General features: G+C 40.9%; 1 protein-coding gene across 7 annotated transcripts in view; it reads left to right on the top strand.

Moving 5' to 3' along the window:
• The window catches only part of GPAM (glycerol-3-phosphate acyltransferase, mitochondrial), a 93,974-nt gene that overhangs the window by 44,962 nt on the left and 21,922 nt on the right, over positions 1–27,090 (top strand). Inside the window, exons 1-7 of one of the 7 annotated variants that reach the window (XM_087764539.1) lie at positions 14,323–14,446; positions 15,160–15,285; positions 16,656–16,786; positions 19,393–19,515; positions 22,340–22,413; positions 25,339–25,452; positions 26,695–26,844. In XM_087764539.1, the coding sequence (XP_087620665.1) occupies positions 16,685–16,786; positions 19,393–19,515; positions 22,340–22,413; positions 25,339–25,452; positions 26,695–26,844 (563 nt within the window). In that variant the 5' untranslated portion in view covers positions 14,323–14,446; positions 15,160–15,285; positions 16,656–16,684. Of the gene's footprint in view, positions 1–1,455; positions 1,530–14,322; positions 14,447–14,568; positions 14,679–14,852; positions 14,917–15,159; positions 15,286–16,655; positions 16,787–19,392; positions 19,516–22,339; positions 22,414–25,338; positions 25,453–26,694; positions 26,845–27,090 lie in introns of those variants that run through there. The other 6 variants (XM_087764541.1, XM_087764540.1, XM_087764534.1 and 3 more) reach the window with 6 other exon arrangements.

The following is a 27,090-nucleotide window of genomic DNA, read 5'->3' as shown; positions in this document are numbered from 1 at the left end:
TCTATTAATGCTGTTCTGCTGCAAACTGCCCTGCATGGCTAAACTTACTGGAAATATTGTGACGTATATGTGCAATGGTGTCTCTGTAAAGAGAACAGAGAAAAGTTAGTCTGCATTCACAGATTTGTCCAAAGATCTCTGAGACAGAAAACTGAAATGCTTGCCTATTCAGAAATATCACTGCAGAGACCTGGAGAGATGCATTTCAGTTCCATCTCAGACAAAATCTCCCAAGATGCACTATGCCAGGCGGATGTTGCAGAACATATAACCCAGCCAAGGATCCCAAAACAGAGAGGAGAATGAAGGCAGGAAGCATTCCAACTACATCTCTCCTGAAACACAATGACATCATTGATGACACACTATTAAACTGTCCTCCATCTCCATAAGGCAGTGTTGCAGTATTTCTGAGCTAACGTCTTCAATTTTCAGCAAGTGATTGGGTCAAAATTACTCATATTTTTGGATGAAATGAGAGCTGAACAACAACAAAAATACCCATAAAGGCTAACTTTATATAATACTTGCCATCCATTCTTTCATGCAAAAACATCCTACCAGCTCTAGCGCAAGGCATTATTGAAACCCATTAAGAACATTTTAGAGTTGGTTGGTTCTTACATCTGACTACACCATATTAAGGTTAATGTATTTAATTAATCTTAAAGCTTTCATTTGTTACAGCTGAAATAGCCACAATGATATTTCAGCGTGAAGATATGAAAGGTGGAGCCTGTAACTTCCCAAAGTCATTTGAATGGGTGCATTGTGTGAAACTGTCTAGCGCTGTTGCCATCAATTCCAGTCCAACCCCTCTGATTTTCACTAAGCTCAAACTGTCACCACTAAAAGTAGAAATTTATTAAATACACGCTGTAAACATCCTTCCTTACATTGCTGCAATGGTGCTGCTGCAGAAAGTCTTTGGCATCTGGAATTTCATGACATTTTCTTCTTGTATGCTTTTCCTTTGGTATCTTTATTGGTCACAGGTTTTCTGTCATGAGGATTTTGTCTAGGTATCTACAACATATCCTTGTGACTTTAAAACCAAGAATAAAAAATAGAAGTTGATTTAGAAAACAAAATGGTTAAAAAACTCATTTTCATAATGAAATCTGAAGGAAATTAGTGGTGACTAAGCTTATTGAGCATGAACACATATTGGCATCAACAAAATGATGGATGATACAGTAATGCATCGTGTTAGAAGGATGGTACTAAATGAAAAATATTTAGATTAAACTGCAATACTAGGTGTTTTAAAGGAAAAGATGTCAACATATTGAACACACTACATTGCCAAGTGTTGTCCGTTATTAATTTTGAGCAGTTCAGCCTTGCTTATTTCTTCTGGCTACCAAGGCCCACGAAGTCATAAAGGCTGCAGGGGTGATGACATGGGTGGGTGTTAACCAAGTGTCAGTGGCTCATATATTTCTCTCTTTGCAGGACTTCGCATTCAGCAGTCTTAAGAGCTTCTTGAAATAATAGTTAATTATCTTTCCCAACATCCTACTAGGTTGGTAAGTATTTTGCCATTTTACAGATAACAATAATTATAAACACGTTAATACTTTCTGGCTGTATGGTATCATATAGGAATCATAAAGGATTGTATAAAGGGCATTATTCCTCCATATGTGCCAAAGGAGGGCTATAGAGTTTATGGACTAAGGGGCATGCTATGTGTTATTCAGCCAGCCAGCAATCCTTCTCTACAGGAGAAGCTACCAGCTGACATCCAACCATCAGCCAGAACTTACATCATTCATAGTAGATGTTAACATGTCTGTGTCCCATGCAGAAATCTCACTGCTGGCTTCAGTAAATTAACAGGAGCATATTCATGTATTTATATCTTGGGGATAACTTTTTGATGCATGTAAACAGGTGTATTTTGCTTCCAAATCAATTTCAGGTATAATGCTGCTTTAAAGCACATTCTGATAGTCTAACTTTGAAAACCTAAAGGCACGAGTAGGTTAGTGACATCTTAATCTAATAGAAATTAACTCAATTTTATAACCACATGGGCATGGGGGGAAATAGAGTCTTACTAGGCACTCTGGGATTACAATGATTGACTAAAATAGAAATTTAGAAGTCTTGGTAGAAAATATATTTATCTTGACAGCCATAGCTGAAGAGGATTTGATGTGCACCAAAAGAAGCTGCTATAAGTCAAACACCAGTTCATTTCAACCATTGGTTCATGTCCAGTAAAACCTCCAAGATGGGGCTTCTTGACTGTTTTAGCATAAATGCTTGAGAAACACTTGGATACTTTGAGAATGGGGTTAGGTGTTGATTTATATAGAAATAGTCGATAAACACCTTCTACTGATGAAGACCTTGTGAAGCTTGTGTAATGATCTGTTCTGCTTCAAACTTCTGACCTGGGATAACCCATGTAATCTGTCCACCCTATTTGAGTGTTGTAAGAATAGCCCATATATTCTGGCATCATAGTAATGGGAGCCGTGTAAATGCCTTAGCAGGACAGATAAAATAGCAGGGGAGAGAGATCATCCCTGGCACGTCTCCTGGGTACCTCCCCTCTAAATATCAATCATGCTTCATCCAGGCAGATTTTATTTATGTCCTTGTTCATGACCACACATTTGGCAGCATTGGCTGGATGTGGTAAGACATTGGTTCTTTTGTCATTCGTTTTTTGCATAAAAGGACAAGAAAATACAGTTAGAGGTGTCCATACAGTGCTTGGGATGCTTGCAGGCAGAGGGAAGGGTGGGAAATAAATGGTTCTCAGGTGTCTTACAGTGGGCAAAGTGAACTGAATTATTTGGGGCAGAGCAGCTTAATTTCTTTCAGAATCACTGCCTGCTTTACAGTTATCTTTTTATGTGTTCCTTGTTATTTTTTAATCAAGGAACAGAAATCCACGATTAAAAATAAGGCTGTGGAATGATATTTTGTACTTATCTGTTACTTAAAGCAATACAATTAGGTTGTTGTAGATGACAGACAATTCTGGAATAACCAGTGCAAAGAAACATTTTAAAAATTAGGAGATGAAGGTAAAAGTAATTCAGAAGATAGTACATAAACACTTCATCACATTTCCCAGGTTCTTCTGTACTCATAGTTCTTCAGTTTGTATCCAGAGGTTTTAACCATGCATATGGAGGTAAAATGGCAGCTTGCCAAGTAGGCAAGGAAAGAAAGTAGCTTATATGACAGTATACTGGTTTCCAAACTGTAGGTGGGAGAAACCACTTAGGAAACCTATTTCATTAAGAAAAAAATTATGTTCCTGACCAACATAATTATAGAGTTTTCAAGCATGCCTGAATTGGATGTAACTTGTAGCAAAACATTGAGGAAAACACCTTGTTCAAGAAAAACATGCTTTGGTGATTAATCCTATTGACACCACTGTGTTCTTAAGAGCTTTGACAAATGGAATTTAGTTTTAATTAGGGAATGAATACACATATATTCCGGTAAATTGAATTGCCAGCATACAAGCAAAACTGATTAATTTATCTTTTTTTTTTTTTTTTTTTAAACTGGAAATTTAAGTAAGGGTAAAGGCATGTTATGAGTATTTAAGTTACTTTCCTTTTTTCACCCCCAGAAAACAAAACTAAGCCTTTAACCTGGATAATCATGTAAAGAATGTACTTTTTAAAGCCGAGATTTGACCTCATTTTCCATGAAGTCTGTTTTCCTCCTGGGGCTCTCCCTCCCCCATGTTTATGTTCTCATTCAATACGAGGAAGCAATGCTATTCCTCACAAGCAGTAGGATATCACTCTTTGAGCACAACTCCACATACGTGTCTTTTAATGGCCCTGCCACTTTGCGCAGCTCCTGCCCCTCCCTCGGTTATTCCTCCTACCCTTCCATTGCCTCTACCAGCGTGATGATTTTGATGAGAACTTATTTTTTGGGTGGATTGTTTCCCCCATCCAGCTCACTGCACACCTCTCAGCTGAGGGATATATTTTGTCATTGGCGAGTTTCAACCAAAAAATCCCAAAGGAATGGTGTATTTTCCTTCTGTTGAGAGAAGAGGGAAAACCAATGGAAAAGGTGAATCAGGAGCGGCCAGGTTTTCAGGTGATTCTTCAACCTGGTCTTTGGGCTTTGTTGGGTAGGCTTTTCAGTGACTGAATTAATGTATTTAAGTATTTTCAAGTGATTGTGTTTGGAGAGATGGAAGCCTAAAAACAGGGGACTCAACAGGGGAAATAAAATGCCTCCTTAGCCTAGCTGGTTAGAAGTAAACTTGAATGGGTGGATTCTTATCAGGCTGTGAAAAAGGTAAAACCCAAACTTTCCCTTCTTTCAGCATTCCTGTCCCCTTGAACGCAGCCCAAGTCTGTGTGCCCTAGTCATTCAGCACTGCTATTTTACTGCTGTTTGAATAGATTTGATTCAAACACATTACTTCTTAAACCATTGTGAACACCTCAGTCAAGGAAGCAGACAATGCCACAGATTAAAAAAAAGGCCCTGTGAGTGTCTTCTTCCAGGCCTGATGGTGTTTAAAATACTTGAGTGTTTTCTAAAGATGTAATGTAGTTAAATAGTGATAAACTACGTATCTTTCAAACAGTATTTCTGACCACACAGTTATTTCTTGCTATGCGTGTGAGTCTTTTTAATGGCTGGGGAAAATTCTGTTTTATTATACCAGTAGAAATTTGAAGTCATCCCAATTTCTGTTGATGTAAAAGTGATCAGAATCTGTCCCATAAAATAGTTTGTATAGCACTTCAACTTCTGCAATAGAAAGTATCTAAAAGGGGTCTTGGAATGCTCCGTTTGTACAAAATGAAATTTATTTATCAAGAAATGACATCAACTTTAAAAAAATATTCTGAAGATAGTACAAAGATAATTGGATATCATTTCTTGCAGTTACACTGTATATATCCATGGGCACGGCTGCCTGAATTTAGACATACTCTGTGACGTAAGTTAACACCTGCGATAAAAGTACTGCCTGAATTAACAGTTATAATTAAGGGAAACTAATAAACTTTGTGCACAGGGAAATGGAGTATGTTCTTCACCTGTACTAAATTTGAGAAAGCTGCAAGGCGCTGGCATCATGAAGACATACTTGGACATCAAACTCTAAGCATGTGAACAGTGAGTGGGAAACAGGATGACAGGAAAAGAGAGGCCCAAGTAACCACAGTGCACAAAAGTATCTGTTTGCTAATGACCTGTTTGTTTTAGACCAAAAGTTTATTATTGCAGTCAGTAAAGATATGAGTTGAATTGCACACACATTTTGTGGCAGTGTTGGTCAAATTTTGTATTAACAGGTTTTGAAGGATAAAAAGTTTACAATAAAAATTCACTTTGTGGCAGACTCCGTATTAAGGCTTGCAAAAGTACTATTTGCCTACTAGCAACTGAAATGCGGAGCATCCCCTGAAATGCATTTAATGTGAAAATAGGTTTTCTGCAGGTAGAATTTGCCTTCTGGCACTGCTTTGATGATTACTCAAGATCCTGTCTGTGCCATGGATTTTCATGTCAGTGGTGTTTGCATTAAGTTGTGTAACTGCTTCTTAATGCCTGTTACGTAAGGATGCATAGATTGCAGCTCCATGAGGTATTCTGCACAAATCACAACTGATAGTGTAAGCATGGTTTCAAAGGTTACTCTCGGTTGAAATAATTTTACACTAATTAAAATCCTCCCTACATAAGTCAAATACCTGATTAATACAGAAGTGTACGGTATAAGTTCAAATAGGGCTCAGAAAATAGGTAGCTGTGGTTGTCCTGTAATGCAGTATATAAGTTATGTGCTATTCAAACCATATACCAGTGCGATGCATCTTTCCCGTTCTGGATAGGAGTTTCACCACTGACCTGTGCAAGGCCATGATTTTACCCTGGGGGTCTCAGGCTATATCAGCTAATACACAATAACGTATACGCAGGGAAGACATCAGGAGAAGACTTAATCAACAGTCACAAGTTACATCTACTGTGTTAGCCCTTTTTCTTGTATTTAATATAATTTTAATTAGTCTAAGTCAAGATCTGTACTGGGGAAAGAGAGTCTAAAGATATCTTGGACGTTGCACTAAATGCAGAGTTTAGCCTGGAATGGAAGAAATTTGAAGAAAATTGAGATGGAGAGGGGAATCTTAGTTTAGCAAAAATGAAACAAGTATTTAAATCTAAATCAGAAGGATTATGAACAGAGTTGCAATTTGAAATGTTGTTAGCTATAATAACACTTACCTCCTTTCCTTCTCTAACACTAATTTAATACCTTTCTAAATGATTCATTTGAGTTCCCATAGCAAACCCCACAAGTTAGATTTAAAGCATTTCTTCACTGCTTTGCTCCACCAGCATATGCTTTCTGGTGTGGTCCTCTGAAAATGCACACTTTGCTTTGTATGGAGCCTTTTTCAACTCCGAATATCAACTGACCACTCGAATATGAGATGTGGCACATCTATGGTCAGAAACCATCTGATATGGATTTACCAAAGGAACAGATAGAGAAGCAGAAAGAGTGGATCATGGTACTGACCACAGAGTTGCAAAATGGCATTCGGACTCTTTGATTGTGCGTTGTTCTGCTTCCAGATTTTGCAAGTACAGAGATATGGATGACTTCTTCTCCAGATCTGCCTGACCCAGCTTTTATGAGATTTAACAAGGCCTAGATTAGAAAATAAATCATGTTTTAAAATATATTGGCCCTCACTTTGTGGGCTGATCAGGAACAGATAACATATCTGTGCTAGTGCTTGAAATATTAGTTAAAATATAGTAACTAAGACATTTTTAGCAACAAGTGTTCCTAGTGTAAACAAACCATGAAATTTTGCTCCATCTTTCATCAGACTAGGATTACTGATGGTGCCTCCTGGGCCATATGTGCTAATGATTTACCAGAGGAGCTGAAACTGAATGAGGAATGGCCAAAAATGTCAGGATGATCCCATGATGTAGGCTGGACTTGAGGCTGGTATTTGCCCCATAATCCTCTTGGAAGGCTGTTCCAGAAATTACTTCGTAACTGCATAGGAGCCTTCTCCAATCTTCAGTCTGGCCAGTGCTTCCCAAGTGTTTTTTGTTTTTTGTTTTTTGTTTTTTTTTTATTCGTTAACTTAATTAACACATTCCAAACTTGTGTCATATAAGAAATACTAAACACTAACTATCCACAAAAACATATCTGAGAAATGTCACAGGTGAAAATGCACAGAAGGTTATTTTATGAAAAAAGCCGGTGGGGAAACACCACTTAGCTTGAGTGGTAGAGCTCAGTTTGATCGTGGAGACACTGCAGTAGCACAGATAGAAATGGAGAAGAAAACTTTTTGCAAGGAAGACCCTGAGGCAGACGCACGCCCAGTATATTCTGACCACTAAAGCAGATTTCAGAATGCACATTCAAAGCGCACTGGCCTTCTCATGACTTTTTGTATATCATAAAATCAGACCAATGTAGTCAGTCCATAACACTGAAAATTAAAAAGCTCAATCACAAAATGCAGAAGTGGTATCTATAGTTTACTATTTTTCCAGCTCCTCAGAAGAAATGTGACACTGTTGCTCAAAGAGGCTCCTCATCTTGCCTTTCAACCTGAATTCTACCACCCGTTACACCAATTTTATTTTACCTGAACGACTGTGACACTTCTAGTAAATCATGCTGATGGATAGGTGCTCAGATTTGCCCAATTTTTTATGCTGGATGAAATGGTTTTTTTGTAACTTTGTGCCTCTGAAAGACAGGTGGTTTACAGGCAAAAGCTGATATAACCTTCTCTTCTACCTCAGGTTAAGCTGATTCGGTCCTCATGAAAGGCATCAATCATTTCTCTTCCCCAAAAGACCTGGCTCAAAACACCTCTGTCCTGCAGCCTAGGGTGCTTTGCTGCAGGGAACGTGCAGTCTAATCTCTCACTGCAGGTAAATGTAAAATAAACAAGAACCCTCCAGAAACCACTGTTGCTTTACTCCTCCTATGGAGTAGAACAAAAGAGGAAAGTGCAGTAAGAATAAACAAGGCATATATGATCCTGCATTATCCTACATCTGAAAGAGCTGTGGAGTGACTCAGTCCTAAGCCCACAATGTGTGAAATACGCAGCTAGTAATATGCGCTGTTCTTTTATAAAGGGGAAAGGCCAGAGCTGCAAAAACATCATCTCTTGCTAAGAGATTATATCCTTTTCAAGACCTTTGCCATTCCAGGTGAATATCCTGGAATAATTAAGCAATTGAATACTTTAGGGTATAGACATAAAAATATTTCTGCTCTCGCAAAGGTATAAGGTGCTTGGGAAAGTATTAGGTTATGCTTCAAACAGGTAAAAAAAAAAACTAAGTAGGATTTTATGTTGTGAGTGGAATACCTGTTATTTAGTAACTGAAAGGTACGCTTTTGCCAGGTCAGTTGGTACCGTTTTGGTCAGATGATCACTGATAGTTTGTGAAATCTAGCACTGCAATACAATTGTTGGCTGGGTCTTCGGACTTAAACAAGGATATTTTTCTGCAGTTCCCAGATCCAGGACACACATAAGTGGGAGTGGGAAAAAATGCTTTTGTTTGGGAAACACACTGTGAGAAAATTGCTCAACATGATTTGAACGTCAGAATTGGAATATAACAACTGGTGTAGCCAGGTTAGTGCAAAGAGAAGGCCAAAGGCAAAAAATCACTTTTGTCAGGGTTCTCAGTTAATTTTGTAGTGCTGAAACAAAATTTATAGTTTACTTTTTGTTGATTGTGTTCATAGATGAAATTCCAGCTACATAAAGTTAATTATATATATCTATGATAAACTAAAGCCTGGAGACCTTGTATTTTTAGTGAGACCGACTTACAAAAAACAGAAAGATATCTAGACATCTGTGGGAAGTTTTAGTTCCTGTTTACTTTTTGCAAAACCCAAATCAGTGAATCCATTTTATTTGCCTGGGTAAATGGGGGTGGGGGTGTTGCCCTTTGGAGATGGCTCTCTGTTCCTCTGCAGAAGAGATAATCAAACAGGAGATGGGAAAATAGTGGGGTTGTAATGCCTTCATTGGAATATATGGCAGTCTGCATCAGTATCATTGCATCAGGTCAGAACAGATGCCCCAACACTCTCCTAACCGTCCCAAGGCGTTTGCAAAAGATGTCCCCAAAATTGTGAAAAAATTTCCCAACCAACAGGTCTTATGTCTTCCATGTCAAAGACATTAAGACTCTTCCAGTGGCCACATGGCAGCACCTCGATTAAGGTCCCAGATACCCAAAAATGAGGGGACGGGTAGGATATCGTGATTCAACACCTGGGTCATATAATCGGTTGCAAAGACTCTTGTGCACTGGCGGTTGAAAGAGCTGTCTGTGATCCCAACTTCCAATATCTACAATGCTTTAAATTATAAGACATGACAAGTCCTTCTAAAGCCAACAACTGCACAATAGAGCGAACCTGAGCAGTGAAAACCGCCTCCTTTTGAGATACCGATGAAAGACTTGCCTAGCATCTCATAATAATTAGGGGTTGTGTTATTCTAGAACAATTTGCAATCCCTCAAGGATGAGTCACAGCAAATTTGATAAGATCACGATTTTGTGATTTTTTTTGTGATATGCTGTTTTTTCAAAATAGTCCATACTGCCCTCAGCTCTCAGATTTCTTTATTTCTATTCCTTGGTTGTTTCTTTGGTGGGATAGAAAGCAGCTCTGCATTCCTGAAGAGGGAACCAGATGAGAAGAAACTCATCTTCTGTCTGTCTTCTGCATAGGGAGTTGGCAACAAGTAGAAGTCCCTTGGGCCTGACGTAAAATAAAGCCGTTAGTGAAACTTGAAATATCTGCAAACACAAAACTGGATTTATCCTTTATGTAACCAGAGTCCCCTACACATACTGATTTTTAATGATTTACAGCTGGATAATATTTTTGAGGTATCCAACTGTATTTAGGGCCTATATACAGTAAATTAGTTGTTTCATCTGTGTTATTTCTCAGATAAAATAAACTCTTAGATAAAATGTCAGCTTTTCAAATACCCTCAACAAAAAAAAGCGGAGAGCTGAAATAACCACCCTTACAAAATGTACCCCTCATTGCCAGCAGGCACAGGGAAGCTTGCATTGTTTTGGCAGACAACTGCTTAAGGTGTGAGTACGGGATAATCTTGGTCCGAATTCCGTCAGTCAGTGTTCCTAAATTAAAAATGCTGGCAAATTCCTTCGGACAGTTAAGATTTTCTGATTTGTACGTAATACAAGTATGTGTGTAGTTGCTTGAAAGCTAAATGGTGCTAAGTTTACAAGTGTAAGAGTTAGTTATACTGATTTTAACCCAGTAGTGCTTTCTGTTAGAACAAAAGCCTTTTTTGTACTTATGTGAGTAACAAGTTCAAGGGAAAAGCTAGGAGCAGCTTGGACTGAAATGCCCTTATCTTTTCAAAATTAGAGTAATAAATACGATACTTGAATCAGAAGAACTTACAGAAACACAATGTGCTATATTACATAGGAGGCACTGTACTCTTAATGAATTTTGCATTTGTTCTCAAGATAAGGGAGATGAAATAGAAGAGAAGAAATCATTTCTCTTGAAAGGAGATATAAAGTGTACCCAAACCATTTCTACGTACAATCATCTTATCAGTCTGTTTCATGGCCACTTGCCACTCTCAGATGCTCTTAATACATTGTATACCAATGGCAATACTGCTGACATGGAGTTCTGCAACTGCCAAATTGCATATTCATTATTGTTGGTAGCCATGTGAGGTCGAGTTTGGTCACTGCAAACAAAGAACCTTTGTCTGGATCTTTATGCCCTCCTCACGCAGTTTTTGGTTTCCTAACTTTTGTAGCTCTCCCAGGGTTGAAAGTTTCTTTTTAAAGAGGATGCTGTGTACTCTTTTATAAACATGTCTCCATTACTAAAAGTGACATCATGGGAATCGCTGGAAGCGAGCTGGGAGCACAGACCCGGGGCAGAGGCGATGTAAAAAGAAGCCCCCTCGTCCTTTCACCCTCCTCCTCCCCGCAGCATTGTCTAGCCAACAGGTACTTTGTTGCACTCCATTGGAAGCATCATGAGGAATTTAAACATAGGAAGGACTAATCATTATTTAAAAAAAAAAAAAGGAGTCCTGCCCGCTCTTTCTCATTTGCAGGCTGCTATGCACGATGTGGTCAGCAGCTTATTCACACAAAGCCAGGGTTCTGCTGATTTGCCATCATATGCAAATTACCTCCCTGGACTCATTGGCACGGTAAACACCTCGGTTTAAGAAGTTTAAAAAGATGGATTGCACAACTTAGGCATGCTCCTGCTCCTACTGAGATCAGTGGCAAGCTTCCCATTGACTTCAATGGAACTGGATAGAGCCTCTCTTTTCTGGAAGCGAGACCCAGCGGTATTTGAGCTTTTTGGAGCACATGCAGCTCTGAAAGTCTGTTCCTTTAGGGCACTCCAAAATTTTTCCCATTTGCTTGATTCCATGGAAACACAACATCACCACCAAGCTCTCGGTACTGAAATGAGATTTTACTACTAAGCCTGAGGATTTATACAAGTGTATCCTCTAAAAAGATCTTGCTGAGCTGCAATTGCCATTGGACTAATTCTGCATCCTTTTCAGATGAGTGACAAAATTATCTCTGGATTTATTTTATAATAAGCCAAGAATTTTCTAAGGTTAGAAAAACAAGAAAACGGCTTTACAATCATACCAAAAACAACTTTTTTTTTTTTTGATTACACAGAATCACTATGTTTGAGTAAAACACTATTTACTAGTCTTTTCAAAACAGTCTAGAGAATAACCTAAGCAATTTTCTCACAAATTATACTAAAATCAGACTCTAGAGACTGTATAAAATGATGATAAAGCCTCTGAGGCTTTTATTCTGATTTCTGTATTACTTCTATCATGGAAATAACTATTTTGCAACCTGAAAAATATACCAGTGTAAAAGCGTGCAAGGAAAAAACATGCCAAAAGATCCATATTAGATTCTGAATGCACTATAGTTCGTCTTCTATAGAGAGAAGCAAAGCAGACAAGCCGGCTTTACACTCAGTAGCTGAGAGTTTACTCTGAGTTACGTTACAGCACGCTGAAACTGAGTGCACTGTTTGATCCCCTATTTTTACGCATGGAAGGGGAAAAAAAAATCAAAGTGATTCCATGCCTAGAGAAGGTAAAGCTGTGCATAAGCAATATCGATGGTCCTTTATAATGTAAAGTACCTACTAAGATGTTCCCAAGTAACCATATGAATGCAGTCGAGCAATGAAATTATTAGACTACACTAATAAGAATTTTAACTGCCTTACGTTTCATGCGTTTTCTTAGACTCTAAATGTAACCATTCATTGCCATCTCTGTTATATTCAGCTTTCATGTAATCCAGTTGTTGAACCATCTCCTCCAATGTGATTTCTGGGGTAATTCTGCCACTTCAGTCACAGCTCTGCCTTCCCCCATTGCAGGCAGTCTTACATAGACAGACCCGTCCTGGAAGCAATGATCAGGATGTGGGCTGCAGCATTATATTGGGACTTTGGCTGCTTCTGTGCTCTGCCCTTTATGCAAAGAGAGTTACAAAAATACATGTTGTAACACTGGATTTCGGTTTTCTGAGTGGAGTTCAGAGTTTCCCCTTCTGATGCTTCCCATGCAACTCCACGCAATCCTGAGTTGGGACGTGGCCCTGCTGACCGGCTGGGCCACAGGATCAGAGACAAACATCTCCTTCTCTGGCCTCCACAACTCCGCCCAGTCAATGAGATGCTCATTATGCAAGCGAAGCTGAGATGAGGGTGTAATAACTGAGATCACACAAATCTGCCAGCAGCACTGTGACGCTGTCGGTGAAACCCTTCTGTATTTTCTTTCCATATAGATGGCCTCCTGGGCTAGGCTCTGATTAGTGAAGCAGTTACAAACTCACTTAGCTGCAGTAGACCCAGATGAAGGCAGAATCTGCCCCCTCTTTCCCAGCTGATCTTCAGTAAATCAATTCAAGAAAAACTTGATATTAAGTCAAAAGCTTTGTTATAAAGCTGGACAGTTATGGGCTTGTATTTCAGAAATGGCCAGAGATTCTGGCTACGTTGCTTTTCAAGACAAATTTGAAAGTGGGTGTTTGGCACTCTTTCAACCAACTCTCCTTCATGAGAACGGACACACAGAACCGCTAATCAAATCTGAAATTCTTGGCCCAGATGATGAGAAAACTGGGAGAAAACTTTAGTATGTAAATGGGTTGTAAGAAATACAATTAGACATTTCCCTTTCTCTATACAAAACACAACGCCCTGGAAGACGGTACTTTGCTATGCACTGTGCACAAGCGCTGCACTGTATGTTATGCAGAAATACAAACTTCTGTATGAGTTGTACGTTTCACTAGATCACATCTTATTGTATTTTTGTGATTTGACAAGTAGATGTCTTATATTCCAAAGTCCACCTTGCAACAAAATAAGAGTATCTTTTCTTGCTAAATGGAGGAAAATTCAGATCTAAAATCTCTTCCAACCCATAAACTGCAGAACGCTCTTTGTAAACTATCAGCTCTAATACCCCTGTGACATTCCCCGGGAGGCCCTCAGGTGTGGGAAGCAGGGCAACTCACATATGCGTGTAGCAGTTCGAGTTTTGCTTATCAAATCTCATGCATTTTCTTTTATGTTTGAAAAGCAATTTGTAAGTCTTACTTAACAGTTCTCCTTTTTAATAAATTCAAAACGACATCTAGAAGTGAGACCTCTAGCAGGAGGATACCTCCTTGGGTTACTTCAATTTGTAAGGAGAATATTTGCATTAGCATAAAATGATGTCTTGTCACTTTATTCCTGTGTTGCACTGTTTTGAATAACCGTGAAGACTTGGACATTCAAAGAAGGAACATAGGTGCTAGCCTTTCCGTAGGTCTGTGACTCAAGCCACAGAACGACTACCTTTAAATAGCCCAAGACTGCCAAAGCCAAAAAATACCCTCAGCCCATGTTTGTTTATATGCAGCAATCTCAATCAACATTTACTTTTGCCCTCAGTAAAGGCAAACTGGCACTGCCGCAAGGCCAGGTAGGCAGATCGATACCCGTCCCGGATTTTCTGCAATTCTTCATTTCTGCAGCAACTCGTTGCAGCTCAGTTGCTGCAAACCCATATAAACACGATTTTACATAACTTTTCCAGTGTTTTTCTTTTTAGCAGCTCTGATGTGAGAGCAGAATAACTTAGTCACGTCTGTCGCCAGGAGGGGGGGGGGGGGGGGGAGGCGGCCCGCTGGTGGGAACGGCTCTTTTAACGATGCCCCTGCTTCTGCGGTGGCTGCAGAGGCCGACAGCCGGCACCGAGGGGCAGAGGCCGCGCTGGGCTGCGGTGCACCGCCGGGGCGGCCGCAGCGGCTCAGGGCAGCGCCGGTGCCGGCCCGGGGTCGGGCACCACAGCGGGTGCGCGGGGGTGCAGAGGCGCCGCCGAGGAGCGGGCGGGCACCGGCGGGGCCGCGGGCCTGCAGCCGGCGGGCCGGGGCGAGGGGCAGGCGGCCGCGGGGCTGGGCGGGCGGCGGCGGGCCCGCACCATGGCGACGGGCGCTCAGGAAGTCGCGTCAGGCCCGGCGCCGCCGCGCGGCCCGGCGGGCGGACGGGCAGGGGAGCAGCGGCCGCTGCGGAGCCGGCGGGGCGGGTAGGGGCCGGCGGGGCGGACGGAACCGGAGCGGGAGCGGGAGCGGGAGCCGGGCGCGGGGGTGCTGCTGCCGCCCCCGGCGGCGGGGCAGGGCAGGGCAGGGCAGGGCAGGGCAGGCCGAGGGGCCGCCGCGTGGCGGGCGGGGGCGGGCCGGCGCCAGCAGCCGGCGGCGGAGCGCGGAGCCGGGGCGGGTGCGCTGCGCGGCGCGGCGGAGGAGCGGCCGGGCCGGCTGCGGAGGGTGCGTGTCACGGTGCCCGCTGAGGGGGGAGCGGTGGTGCTGCCGGTCCCCGCGGCTACCGCGGAGCCGAGCGAGGAGCAGGGGAGCGCGGGGCGCCTGGGGGCTCCGGGAGCGCTGGGCCCTGCCCGGCCGCCCGCCCCTGCCGGGGGCACCGGGGAGCGGCCCCTCCTCAGCGGCGCCGGCGGTGCCCGGGGACGCTCCGCACCCGATACCCGCGCTCAGGCGCCGTGGTTTTATTTATAGCCGATCTTGTCAGGCGGCGGGAGGCGGGAGCCCGCTCCCAGGCGGGAGGATGGCGTGCGGCGGCGGGGCAGCAGCCTGAGGGCGGCGGCGCGGAGCGGGCACTCGGCAGGGCAGGTTTCGCTAGAGGTACGTATAAAGTTGCTGTTGCTCAAACAGGCTTTTCGTTACGTATTTTTTTAAAGTTCATCCTTTCTCTGTGCCGGTGCAGCCAAGGTCACCTTGAGCACAATTGGAGGACGCGTTTTGCTTTCACCGTTCAGATGCTCGTGAGCCTTTTTATTTATTGGGTGGTTTGGATACTAATTTGCCTGACTGCTAATAAAAAAAAAAAAGGCAAATTGGGTGTAAGAGCCAGCAAAGAAAAAAGGGCAACTTACGTACTTGGGCTGTGTAACGATAAGTATGTGCGTGGATATACTAGCTCGGACTCCAGTTTGGATTGAGAGCTCTGTACGGGGAGGTCTTGCAGGAGAGGTTTGTGTCTGCTGGGGGAGGACGGTAAGAAAGACACAATGTTGGGCTAAAGTTTTAGGCCTTGCTCTTGCAGATGTTAGCATACAGGGTGGGAACAGTCTCGTTCCTGATGGCTCGCAGCTTGGCTGTAGCAAGTTTCTTTGTGGTGACAGATGGAAGAGGCAGTATCGCCACTTCACAGTTTCCTTATAGGAAAATGCCGGGATTCCTATTCTGATGGCTGTCCATAACAACACAGTTTAATTTGTAGTCTTCTGCAGATATGCAATACAACACTAAGTTGTTTTGCTATGTTTGGCCTGCTTGCTTTTTTCTTTGGCTGAGGAAGAATTATTTACTGTGCTTATTATATGAACTGTAAAACTTCCATTTTAAAATAACAATGCAAGTTTAGACTTCTTAACTGCTTTTTAATCCCGCAAGCCTGTAATGTCACGTATGTCAGCAGCACATTCAGATTTCGGGGTGCGCTTTTGTGTAGAGCGCTCCTTCCTCTGAGGAGTTTGCAAACTGGTTTGACTACAGCTAGATCAGACACATAAAATATACTGTGAGATAGGATTGGGAGAGAACGTTAATGAGATTTTTTGTAGATAATAGGTGTCCTTGAGAAGCAAATGATGAAAGAGTGAGGTCATGGAGTGCAAGAGAATAGTAAACTTTTGAAAGTGGCTGAAATGTGCATCTGTGTGGCTGAATGGTTTAAACCATGCAGTGAAGAACAGTGGAAAAGTGTAAAGGGACTATACTGTTCTGTAATGGGAAGAAGAGCAGGGAGAGAAAAACATGCAGGTGTGCTGTGTTTATGGAAATCGAATATGCTAGGTTTTTTATCATATTAAAAACATGGTGATTTCTGACTGCAATGAAACTTGTTCAGAACCTAACTTTTACTGAAGAGTGCAAAAATACCAGTTTGCTAATTTATTACTGGATACCCATCACTGAAATTGTGCGGTGTATATGTGTTTCTGTGTATGTGTGTGTGTATATATATGTGTGTGTATGTTATTATTTTGCAGCTTCTGATCTTCAGTTCAACTCCTGTGTCATGGATGAAACTGCTTTGTCCCTTGGAACAATAGATGTTTCCTATTTGTCCACCTCAGCAGAGTGCAGTATCAGTAGATGTAAGCATGCCAGTGAAGAATGGGTAAGTAAAAGTGGTGAATATTACTGGCCATATTTATCTTATTTTTTCTTCAAGTTGAAGGTGGACTTTTTTTTTATTATTACAAAGACTGAAGATCACCTCTCTCATGCAAGATCACCTCTCTCATGCATGATACAGTTTGGTTTTAATTTAACTTGAAATGTGAGTAGGAACCAACAGTTCAGTGCTGTGCCAAAGACTAATGCTGCTAGAAAAGAAAAACCCAATCAAACCTATTGATAGTCTTACAGTCTTCTGGTGTGATGTTACTAATCATTTTATATAGCAGTAAATGTGTAGAATCCCATTCTGGAGTAGGCTGAGGTCAAACAGAAAGTCAAATAGAAAGCTCGTTGCTGTTCTAAGGGATGTAGTTTGAAATGCGCAAGTGAAAAGGAGTGTGAAGCTAAAGATGCATGGTCCTGTAGCCGTTGTAGCTGGAGCTTTTCATGCAATACAGGAGGCAGAGAAAATTTGGTGGATATAAAAAAGGAGCCTATTAAAAGTCTGTGTCCTCTGTTGAGTGAGTCTTGGGATTTGGAGGAGACAAAGAGGGCAGTGAGCAGAGAGGGCTGGGTGGAGCAAAAAGAGTCACACAGGGACTGGGCTGGTACTGGTTGGTTTAGAAGCATGGGTCAGGAAGAATTAGAAACTGCTCTGGAGAGGAGGAGTTTGAACTTGATACAGAAGAAGAGTTGGAGACATGGTCAGAGTTGAGGGAAAGGACAGATGTCCTGGCAGCTGGCTTTTCTATATAGCTAGATATAAATTACATCAGACAGCAGGCTGCGGTAACCAAGGGATCTGTGAGAGAGTGGGATAAAGGCAGGTAAGACAAAAGAGATAGGAAGGAGGTTTTGTAAGAAAGTGGTGAGTTCAGTCAGGGCTTGGAGGCAAGCAGAAGGAAGACTAGCAGCAGGACTAGGGATGTGATCGTCCCCATGTACTCAGCACTGGTGAGGCCACACCTCGAGTACTGTGTTCAGTTTTGGGCCCCTCACTACAGGAAGGACATTGAGGTGCTGGAGCGTGACCAGAGAAGGGCAACGAAGCTGGTGAAGGGTCTGGAGCACAAGCCTTACGAGGAGCGGCTGAGGGAGCTGGGGTTGTTTAGCCTGGAGAAGAGGAGGCTGAGGGGAGACCTTATTGCTCTCTACAACTGCCTGAAAGGAGGTTGTAGCAAGGTGGGGGTTGGTTTCTTCTCCCTAGTAACAAGTGATAGGATGAGAGGAAACAGCCTCAAGCTGCGCCAGGGATAGTTTAGGTTGGATATTAGGAAAAACTTCTTCCCCGAAAGGGTAGTCAGGCATTGGAACAGGCTGCCCAGGGAAGTGGTTGAGTCCCCATCCCTGGAGGTATTTAAAAGCCATGTAGATGTGGTGCTTAGGGACATGGTTTAGTGGTGGACTTGGCAGTGATAGGTTAACGATTGGACTTGACCTTAAAGGTCTTTTCCAACCTAAACGATTCTATGATTGTAAGGCAGTACTGTTACAAAGTTGGTTAGTTTTGGAGTTAGCATTATGGAAGGTGATAGAGAAGGGATTGGGCCAGGCTTAGCATCTTGATGTTTGTTTATTTCAGATGGAAGACTTAGCCATGGAATAATTGCCAATTCATACTGCTTGCCAAATGTGATATATGCACATTTTAGTTTTTAGGCATCTTCAGAGTTGCTTTTGACTTTCTGGTTGTTTCTCGCTGGGCTGGCTTTCTAGCTGAGTACATGATGAATTGTATTTGTGTTTTCCAACCCTTATGGTGGTTTAAGGTATTGGTTCTACCCTGCTTCTCTGCCACTTAAATGTGCCATTTTAAACAACGTTTTAGTTTTGTTTTGGTTTGTTTCTGTAACTTCCCTTTTATTAAAAACTTAGAATATATGGTTCAGAAAATGGCAATCCAGTGCTCATTCTCAGGCAAGCAATAATTCAGTAGACTTTAATGGGAACAATCAATGTCTTTGTAAGAATTGTAGTTAAGTATATTTTCATTATGTCCTAACATAGAGAATGTGTTCTGTGTTACTTTGGATTTTTTGGTTCTGTAATCTTCAGAAAGACAGGGTAGCATCGGAGAAGGCACAGTGGTTCCTTTTTTTGTATCACTTTGCTTGAAACTGCTGAAGAAGAGCCTGCAGAGTCCACAGAGTTAATATCTTGCACGCATTCAGTGTTCTTGCAATTTTACAGGGTGGTGTCCAGTTAAAGCTTAAAATATATTGCTCGTATTTTGAGCACTCTTACGTTATTGAGAGTGTAATTTACTGTTAATTTCTTCCACTTTTCTCGGCTATCAGTTTCCTTGCTGTTTCTTATTAGAGTTATTATTTATTTTAAAATTTTGTGTGTCGGCAAATGCTGCGGCACTTAAGACATAAGTACAACGCTGTGATTTTGCTTTTATTTTTTTAAATCACATCATCTGGAGATAATATAATTTATTTTAGAAAAATCTTGGAAAAATTTGTGTTAGTTTTACATAATTTTGGGGGAGTAATTTTATTTTTTTTTTTGGTGTCTGGCAACTCTTCTTACTCAAAGTTTTCACGTACCCAGTAAGACATACATTTCTGGATATTTACACAGTGGTCTTTTGTTCTGCAGGGAGAGTGTAACTCTAGGCCCACTCTCTTCCGATCTGCCACTTTGAAATGGAAAGAGACTCTGTTGAGCAGAAAAAGACCGTTTGTGGGACGATGTTGCTATGTATGCACCCCCCAGAGCCGGGTAAGAAGATTATGGACTGGATTATGTTTGACAACAATGCATAGTTGCAGCGTAATGAAGTTTCAGTAGTTTTCTTACTATCAGAATTAAGGTCACAATGTTCTTACTTCATAAAGGAATATAGTTTTTCACCTTTGTTTGTGGTTATATTTTCTTTGTTGTGGAATTAATGGATGAGACAGACCTATTGTGATGTTTTGTCTCCCACTTTTCAGTACGGACTTATTCCGTGCACAAAACTCTCCAGCTCTTCAGAATTAGCACTAGGACATTATATGGAAAAAAAACCTGCTCTGCTAGATCAAAAGTGGGAATTTGGTGCATATGAAAGTGTTAAGGCTTACTTTTAGGACACTTAATTCTCTATCCACAGAATAAATACAGTTTTGAAAGTAAGCAATATGCTTCCTTTCAAACTTGAAGAGATCAATCCTGTGCTTGAGAAGACAGGTTGGTTTTCCACACCTGGCTGATTCCTGGCTTCTCAGCCCAGCCTAGAAAAAAGGAGTGCCAGTTAGGATAGTGGGGATATTTGTCTGCTGGGAACAGTGTCAAGATTGTGGCTCTAGAGGGGTTACGCAAGCTGATTTAAAATGTTAACTTTATTGAACTGCATTGGGCAGGCTTTCCGTAAGGTAGAGATGCAAAATGCTGATAAACAGCATAATATAGTTTGCAACCAGTTCATCATGTAATTTGACTATGTGTGCACCATGGGCTTTAAATTGCACTCAGTTACACCTGCACTGAGGTCCATGATTGGCTAGAGTGAAAATTTGCTCGTTTCTTTGACCAAGGAAAAGTTGTTATTTCACTCTGTTCCTATGCCAGAATAGAAAACTGTAGCAATGACATACAAACATGGGGTAGAAATCCAAATGTGCTGTGAAGGCTACGTATGATATGGGCAACAAGACAAGCAATTAGATAAGTGTCCGTTAGAAGTAGTCTCAGTTTAAGTGTTTTGACTTGTAAAAAGGTGTGTAGGAATCTACAGCTTAGGCTTTTATACATTGAGTAATTAGTCTGTTAGTAATTAGGCTGTTCCTCTCAAGTTGGGAATTACGTTTTAGGAAGAAAAATCTTGTTCTGTATTTTGTCCATTTAATAAGGAACGAATTACCTGTCCTGAGATCCCACTTAGGAAAGGGGTATGACCTGATTAAGCCCCTTATTGCCTTCTGCCACAAGGATAAAACACCATCCTTGCAGCAGATGATAACAAACCAGATTCTCTAATTAGACTCTAGATATTTCACCTTTTTTGAGCTGCCTGTTTTGTTAATTCTTTTAGGGAAAAGAGATGGATGAATGAGACAGAATTCCTTAAGTGTGTTGGCCAAACTAACACCTTGCCGGTGCGGGGAGTGGGAAGTCTTGCTTCTCCCTGTTCCTTCCTGCTCTCCTGGGGGCCGATCAAGTTCACTAACCAAGCAGAAAACTGCCTGCTTTATTTATTCATTTAGTCTGGCTGTCTTAGTCTTCTACCCTGCCTCAATGAAGTTGGCTCGTTAAGGGGTGTGATGAATGCTAGAGGTGGGGTAAGTTAGGAGGTGGGGGATAGTGCTTAGTGGGAAAGGGTAGAATGTGGTGGTGGGAGCTGGGCTTCTCTCGCGCAGCAGCAGGGAGATGCTGTATCAGCTCGCTTGGTCTCACAGAACCGCATCTTGACATAGGATTGGGGAAAAGTTAAATAAGAAAAAGGTAACGTGTGGCATTACAGCTGGAGGATGAATTTCACAGAGCAAGGTTATAACCTAACAGTTAGAGCACTGGAGTGGACTTGGGCGTTCAGTGGTACTTAACTTTGTTGCTGATTTTTTGGGAGACCAAGAACAAGTCATTTCACTTCTCTTTGCCAGAACATTTCATCTAAGATCATTTAAGATCTGCAAAAAATTACCAGTGAATTGTCAAAGAAATTAGTATTACCTTGAAGTTTCCTCTTAAGAACCTAGAGCAACAACTTGGTGATTGTATGTACTATGCAGTTATGCTTTAATGTGGAGCGAAAGACTCTGTAGTCCCACTGTAGCATGTAATTTCTACCTGATTTGCAAATGACATAGGACACTCGCATATTTTAATTTGTGGCAAATGGTGTGTCCTAAACAAAATACAAACAAATGAGACTCTTATCTGACTCCCATTGCAAAATTGGTAGTGAGGCTGCTCTGCAGCTATGGTGTTGCTGGTAACCATCTTTCTCCTCCACTGCCCTGTTTTTGCCTTCCTTGACATGCACAGTACCAGTGGTTTTACCTGTAATTCACTGCTGACGTGGTACCAGTTTTATAATTAAACATTATTTGTGCAGAAAGAAACCAGCCTTTTGGTCAAGGTACTTACTAGGATTATAGAAGATAAAAGTTTAGGTCTTCCTGCCAGGGAATATTTCTTTATCCAAAGTGGAACTGCTCCCAAACTCATCCCAATAATAAAGTGGCTTAATAAAGTTCTGTCTCAAAGACGAGTTCTGTATTGTGACACGTCCTGGTTTATATTACATCATAATATGATAAAATATTCTGGCTTGAAGAATACAACCAATACAACCATTTCTGTATGCAGTGAAGCCTAGAGAATACTTTGAAAGTATTGGAGTTGGGAATAGTGACTTTGTGAATTTCATTTTCATTTCAGAACAGTTTGTGTGTACTTCATAAGCAAGTTCAGCACTTCTCTGCTTTGGCTTTTGTTTTATAATAGAGGTGAAAACCATTGCATTATCTTAAATGCTGTGATGAATGTAAAGACACAACTATTCTTATGTAGCAAAATAGTCCACCAATCTCTTGTTTTTTTTTCTTTCTTGTTTTTACAGGATAACTTCTTCAATGCTAGTATTCCTTCTTTGGGTCTACGTAATGTCATATATATCAATGAAACACATACAGGGTAATGTAGCAAATTTTTTTTTTTTTGCTTTTAAAATGCAGTATGTTCTGATCTTATGGCAGGGAAATTTCTAGGATAGTTCGGACTGAGTGAGTATTGCTGTCCTAAAATGCAGGAATTGATGCTGACTTCAGGAAGGTAATGTACTTGTTAAATCCGGCTGTATGTATCTGGGAGCTGGGCAAAGTCCTTTAGGGTTATAGGCAAGGAATGTAAGGGTCAAACCTGTTTCACAAAAAACACAGCATGTTTAAATCCTTTCTCCTTTAGTGCAAATGGCAGCATCCATAGCATAATGCTGAGACGAGCTGTTTTATTCTCATGCTTAAGAATGACTTCGGGCTGCATTTTAATTTACTGAGCAGATCTGACTCGCAATTAGGCATTGACTATTATCAGTAATGATAATTAAATCTGAACATGTCTTGCTAGACTGTCTCTCCTCTGCCTCAGTGGCAGAGTGCAGCTCCTGAAGGATGGTTATATGACCTAAAAATGATGATGTATCTTTATGTTATTGGAAATATATCTTGTGTTCTCGGATGAAGACACTGGAAGTACACAAAAATCTTTATTCTGTTCTTTGGAAAGTTAATAATGCTTCCTAAGGTTTTTACAGTAATCATTAGCATAAGCAGATCCTGCAGTGTTTGTTGTAGAGTCAGAGCAAACAAAGAGAGGCCAACAGCCTGAAAGAAATGAGCCAAAGTGTCTGAGTAGAAGAAAGGCAGCATTGTGCTGTGCTTGAGAGGGAGGAAGCTAATGTTAGAGTCTGTTCTTTCTTCAATTTGAATTAATTATGTTTTTTTAAGAGTTGAGCTTGTAGTTTAGAATACGGAAAAATAACAGAAATAGTGTTTAATTTTAACTTTTTTTTTTTTAAATTAGTTTCAAAAGTCTAATGCTTGAATGGTTTTGAATGCTCAGAGTTACTTAAATTAGAGATACAAGGGCAACAAAATATGGGTTAATGAATTATTCTGAAATAAAATGCCTTTAGCTCAGAATGTCATTATAGTCTGACAATTGACAGTTTTAATGAAGTTCTGAGGTCCCATGGGGTTACACAGTCACAGTTTCTTGGCCTTAGAAAGCAAGAAGGATTCTCTTTAACTGCTACCGTACTGTACTTGTATTGAGACATTACCATGGCTTTTTTCTGAGGTGTGAATATGTTAGTTTTATAATATATCTTGACTGCCTCTATTCTTGTGGTTTTTGTCTTCTATCATTGCTACACGATTAGAAAACAGATTTTTTTCTAATTATACTATGTCCTATCTAAGCTGTAAAATGAATGTAGCAGCTTTTATACCTTGACAGATCCCTGCAATAGCTGCATGCTTTTGTGATGATATGTTCATAGTTACCAAAACTGTTGTCAGAAAGAAGCATATCCTTAACTTTGCTTTTTAGAAAGATCAATAAGGCTCTCAAACTCTGATGGGAAGGGAAAAATGGAAAAGCAATTAGAACAGAGTCACCAGTCTACTTCCCTGACAGCATGAATAGCAAAATTCTTTGTCCTTTGAGATGGTCTGAATATTTGTATAACCATTATGTGTCAGACTGTGCCGATGGCCTGTCCATGTGCACTCATCTTAATTATAGTGCAAGTGGCCTGTGCGCTCGGGTGGTTTGGCCTTTTACAGTGTAAAAGTCCCTTCTCATCTTTCCTAGCTGGTTTTAACACGTGTATAAATTTACCAAAACATGGTAGGAAGGTTTAACAGCCAAGATCAGTAACTCGGGTGGTAACAAGGAGTGAGACCTTGGCGGTACTCCAGCATGGAAACCAGCATGAGTATTGCCACCCCCAGTTCTGTTTGGCACACTTGCTGGAGCATCAGTGATGCATTGCATTATCCTCAGGACAGGGTTTTTGAATAATACCGAGTGCTCCAGTCTTAGGAATGGCCAGAGTTTAATTTCTTCTTCCAGCTGTTAGTTCTGCCCCGTCACATCCGCTCTGCTGTTCAGGGATCCCAGCTCTGGTTTGTGGAGTGACCCGCATGTGTGGTAGTTTGTCCAGTCCTGAGCTGGTGAGTGAGGTAGGGAACTGTGAGGAGAGAAAACAGTAATGAATAGTCACTGCTGGGGACTGGATTTTGTCCCTTCCCGTGTCACAGGCATGTTCTGTGATGTTAGGAAAACTGTTCAAAGTAACGTGCTTGTAGGATCCAGAGAGCAGCGGACAGGGTTAATTTAAAAGGCAGAGACTGACCACATAAGCTAAGTTGCCTTACTTAAATGCTTGAATGGTAGAGAGATTTACTGATTATTTAGTGGTTCTACTTCTGTTAAAACTTTGTAAGGAGAAGGTACATAGGAGGTACATAGGACTGGGTGTTTAAAAACACTGGAAAGGAAGAAAAGGTTACCAAAAAAGTGTTTTTAGTGTCAGTGGCGAACGCGGACGTATTTTCAAAAGTGCCTGTGAGAGTTTACCCTGTGCATACAATGTGAGCAGCCTTCTCAAGAGGGCTCAGTGTTTCTTGAAGAAGTTGACAAACCTCTTAGCTGGGCATTTACATTCCTCCGTGGAAAGTCACTGAATTGGAAATGGGCACTACATCTTGTTTTGTCCTCGCTGAGCTGGGGAGGCGGTTCCAGCAGACCGACAAAATGTATATGCTGGTTTGTAGCTACTCTCCTGTAATACTATGGATGTTTTAAGGCCAGTATCGCACTGAATCGAAGTAACGCAAACTTCAGTTGTCTCAGATATTTTGTGCTACACATCAGTTATTTCATCTGTAACGTTAACAGATTGACAATTTACTAGAAGATACAGAAGCTTTTAGGCAGCCCTTCATAAAACTTTCTTTTGCTTCTTACTTGTATTTTTAGGTATTTTTAGAATTAATTTTTTTGGCAGTGAAATATTTTGAGGGTAACACTCAAATACCCTTGATATTTTTGTAGGTACAGAGGGTGGCTTGCAAGACGCCTTTGTTATGTCCTTTTTGTGCAAGAGAGGGATGTTCATAAGGGTATGTTTGCCAAGAATCTGACAGAGAATGTGCTGAATAACAGCAGGTAAGACAATGCAAAATAAACTATTTTTTGTATGACTGATACGCTATAATACAATTTAAGAATTTGGAAATGTCTGATTTTCAAAACCTGCCTATTTAAAACATTAGAAGATACAGTATCTTCAGCACAGCCCTTCAGGACTGTAGCTTGCAATTTCTGTTTGAATAATAAAAGAGGGGAGATTAAGAATTATAAATCTCCAGATGAATGATGCATAGTGGGTGGACAGCAGACAGTACACAGAAAAATAAAATTGTTACATGGGAGCTCTTCAAACGTTTGTTTATCTAATTCATGTAAATCATTACCACTGAAGTCATACTGCAGTCATCAGAAATTGTCAGTGTTTCAGAACTAATAGGAAAGCAGCATTTCAGAGTACCCTGAGCGTACACCAAGAGCATGAGGCAAAACTGGAAAAAGGCTATCAGATAAAATACCCACCCTTTATTTTGTGGAGCTTGTTTTCTGTTTCATATACGGCATTTTAAATGGCACATTTTGCCCCTGATTAACTATTAACGTATCAGTTTTCCCTGGACACAAAGAAATTCAACCGCATGCCTGCTCCTTCAGTCTGCTTCTGTCAGAGGCCACACATTGCCTGTGTTAACATTCCTAAGTCTCCTGAATTTTTAATGTTCGAGTCCCATCTGGAGATGATAGTGTTGCTTTTGAAAAGTAAGGCAGACCGTGTTGTGCCACAGCTACGGTGTGTTAAACCACTTAATCGCTCTTAGTTATGTTTTAAATGGGGAAAATAGGCCTTATAAAATTTAGCTACACTTTGTAAAACTGAGAATTCAAAGGGAAAGATATCGCAGAAGTGCAAAATAGCAACTGCATAAATCTGTGTAATGAGGTAAGTGAAATTTCTATGGCAGGAAAAAGAAAATATTAGCAAAGAGGAGATTTCAGTTGTTCTTTCTGCATTTCTAACCTTATTAAACGTTTCTGAAAATTGGCGATCACTTAATATCAGTACCTGTGAACTGCGTACATACAGTTTTAGGTGGTCAACTTCGAGCGTGTTCATCCATCATCCACCTATTTCATCAGAGCTTAGAAAACTACTGAATTAAATTTAATGCATTTGGAGTACACAATACTTCAGTGTGCATGTTCTTTCATGCCTGCAAGTTACTTCTGTAGTAATATATAGCTCATTCCCAGCAGTTGTTGTCTGTGTCTTGAACTCTTCTGTTGTTGGACTGTCTCATAAGTTTTACTTTTTAATGTTAGAGTCCAGAAGGCCATTATAGATGAAGCTTCTGAACCAAGTGCTCCGGGTAGTTTTGCTCAGACGGATCCTAAAGCTATCAACAAAGTGAAGAAAAAAGCTAGGAAAATTCTCCAGGAAATGGTAGCAAATGTGTCACCTGCTTTGATCAGGTAAGAAAAATGGCTCATCAGTATTGTCAATAGGTAGAAGGATGGCCAAGCTCTCTTTGTATTATACCAGCAGAGCTTGTAGCACATTATTCATAAATAATGAATAATTATTCTAAAAAATAATACATTAATAAAAATCCCTTTTCTAATGTTAACTATTGAAATGGTAGTTATTCTTAATTTTCAGATGCAACAGAAACCCTCTACCTTTTCAAGGGACAAATCTTATGATAAGATTAAATACAG

Source organism: Nipponia nippon, unplaced genomic scaffold (assembly GCF_047370975.1).
Source record: "Nipponia nippon isolate SJK-2023a ecotype South Korea unplaced genomic scaffold, ASM4737097v1 scaffold_3, whole genome shotgun sequence".
Taxonomy (NCBI): domain Eukaryota; kingdom Metazoa; phylum Chordata; class Aves; order Pelecaniformes; family Threskiornithidae; genus Nipponia; species Nipponia nippon.
The sequence above is the reverse complement of the archived record's forward strand: the minus strand, read 5'-3'. Positions and strand labels throughout refer to the sequence as shown.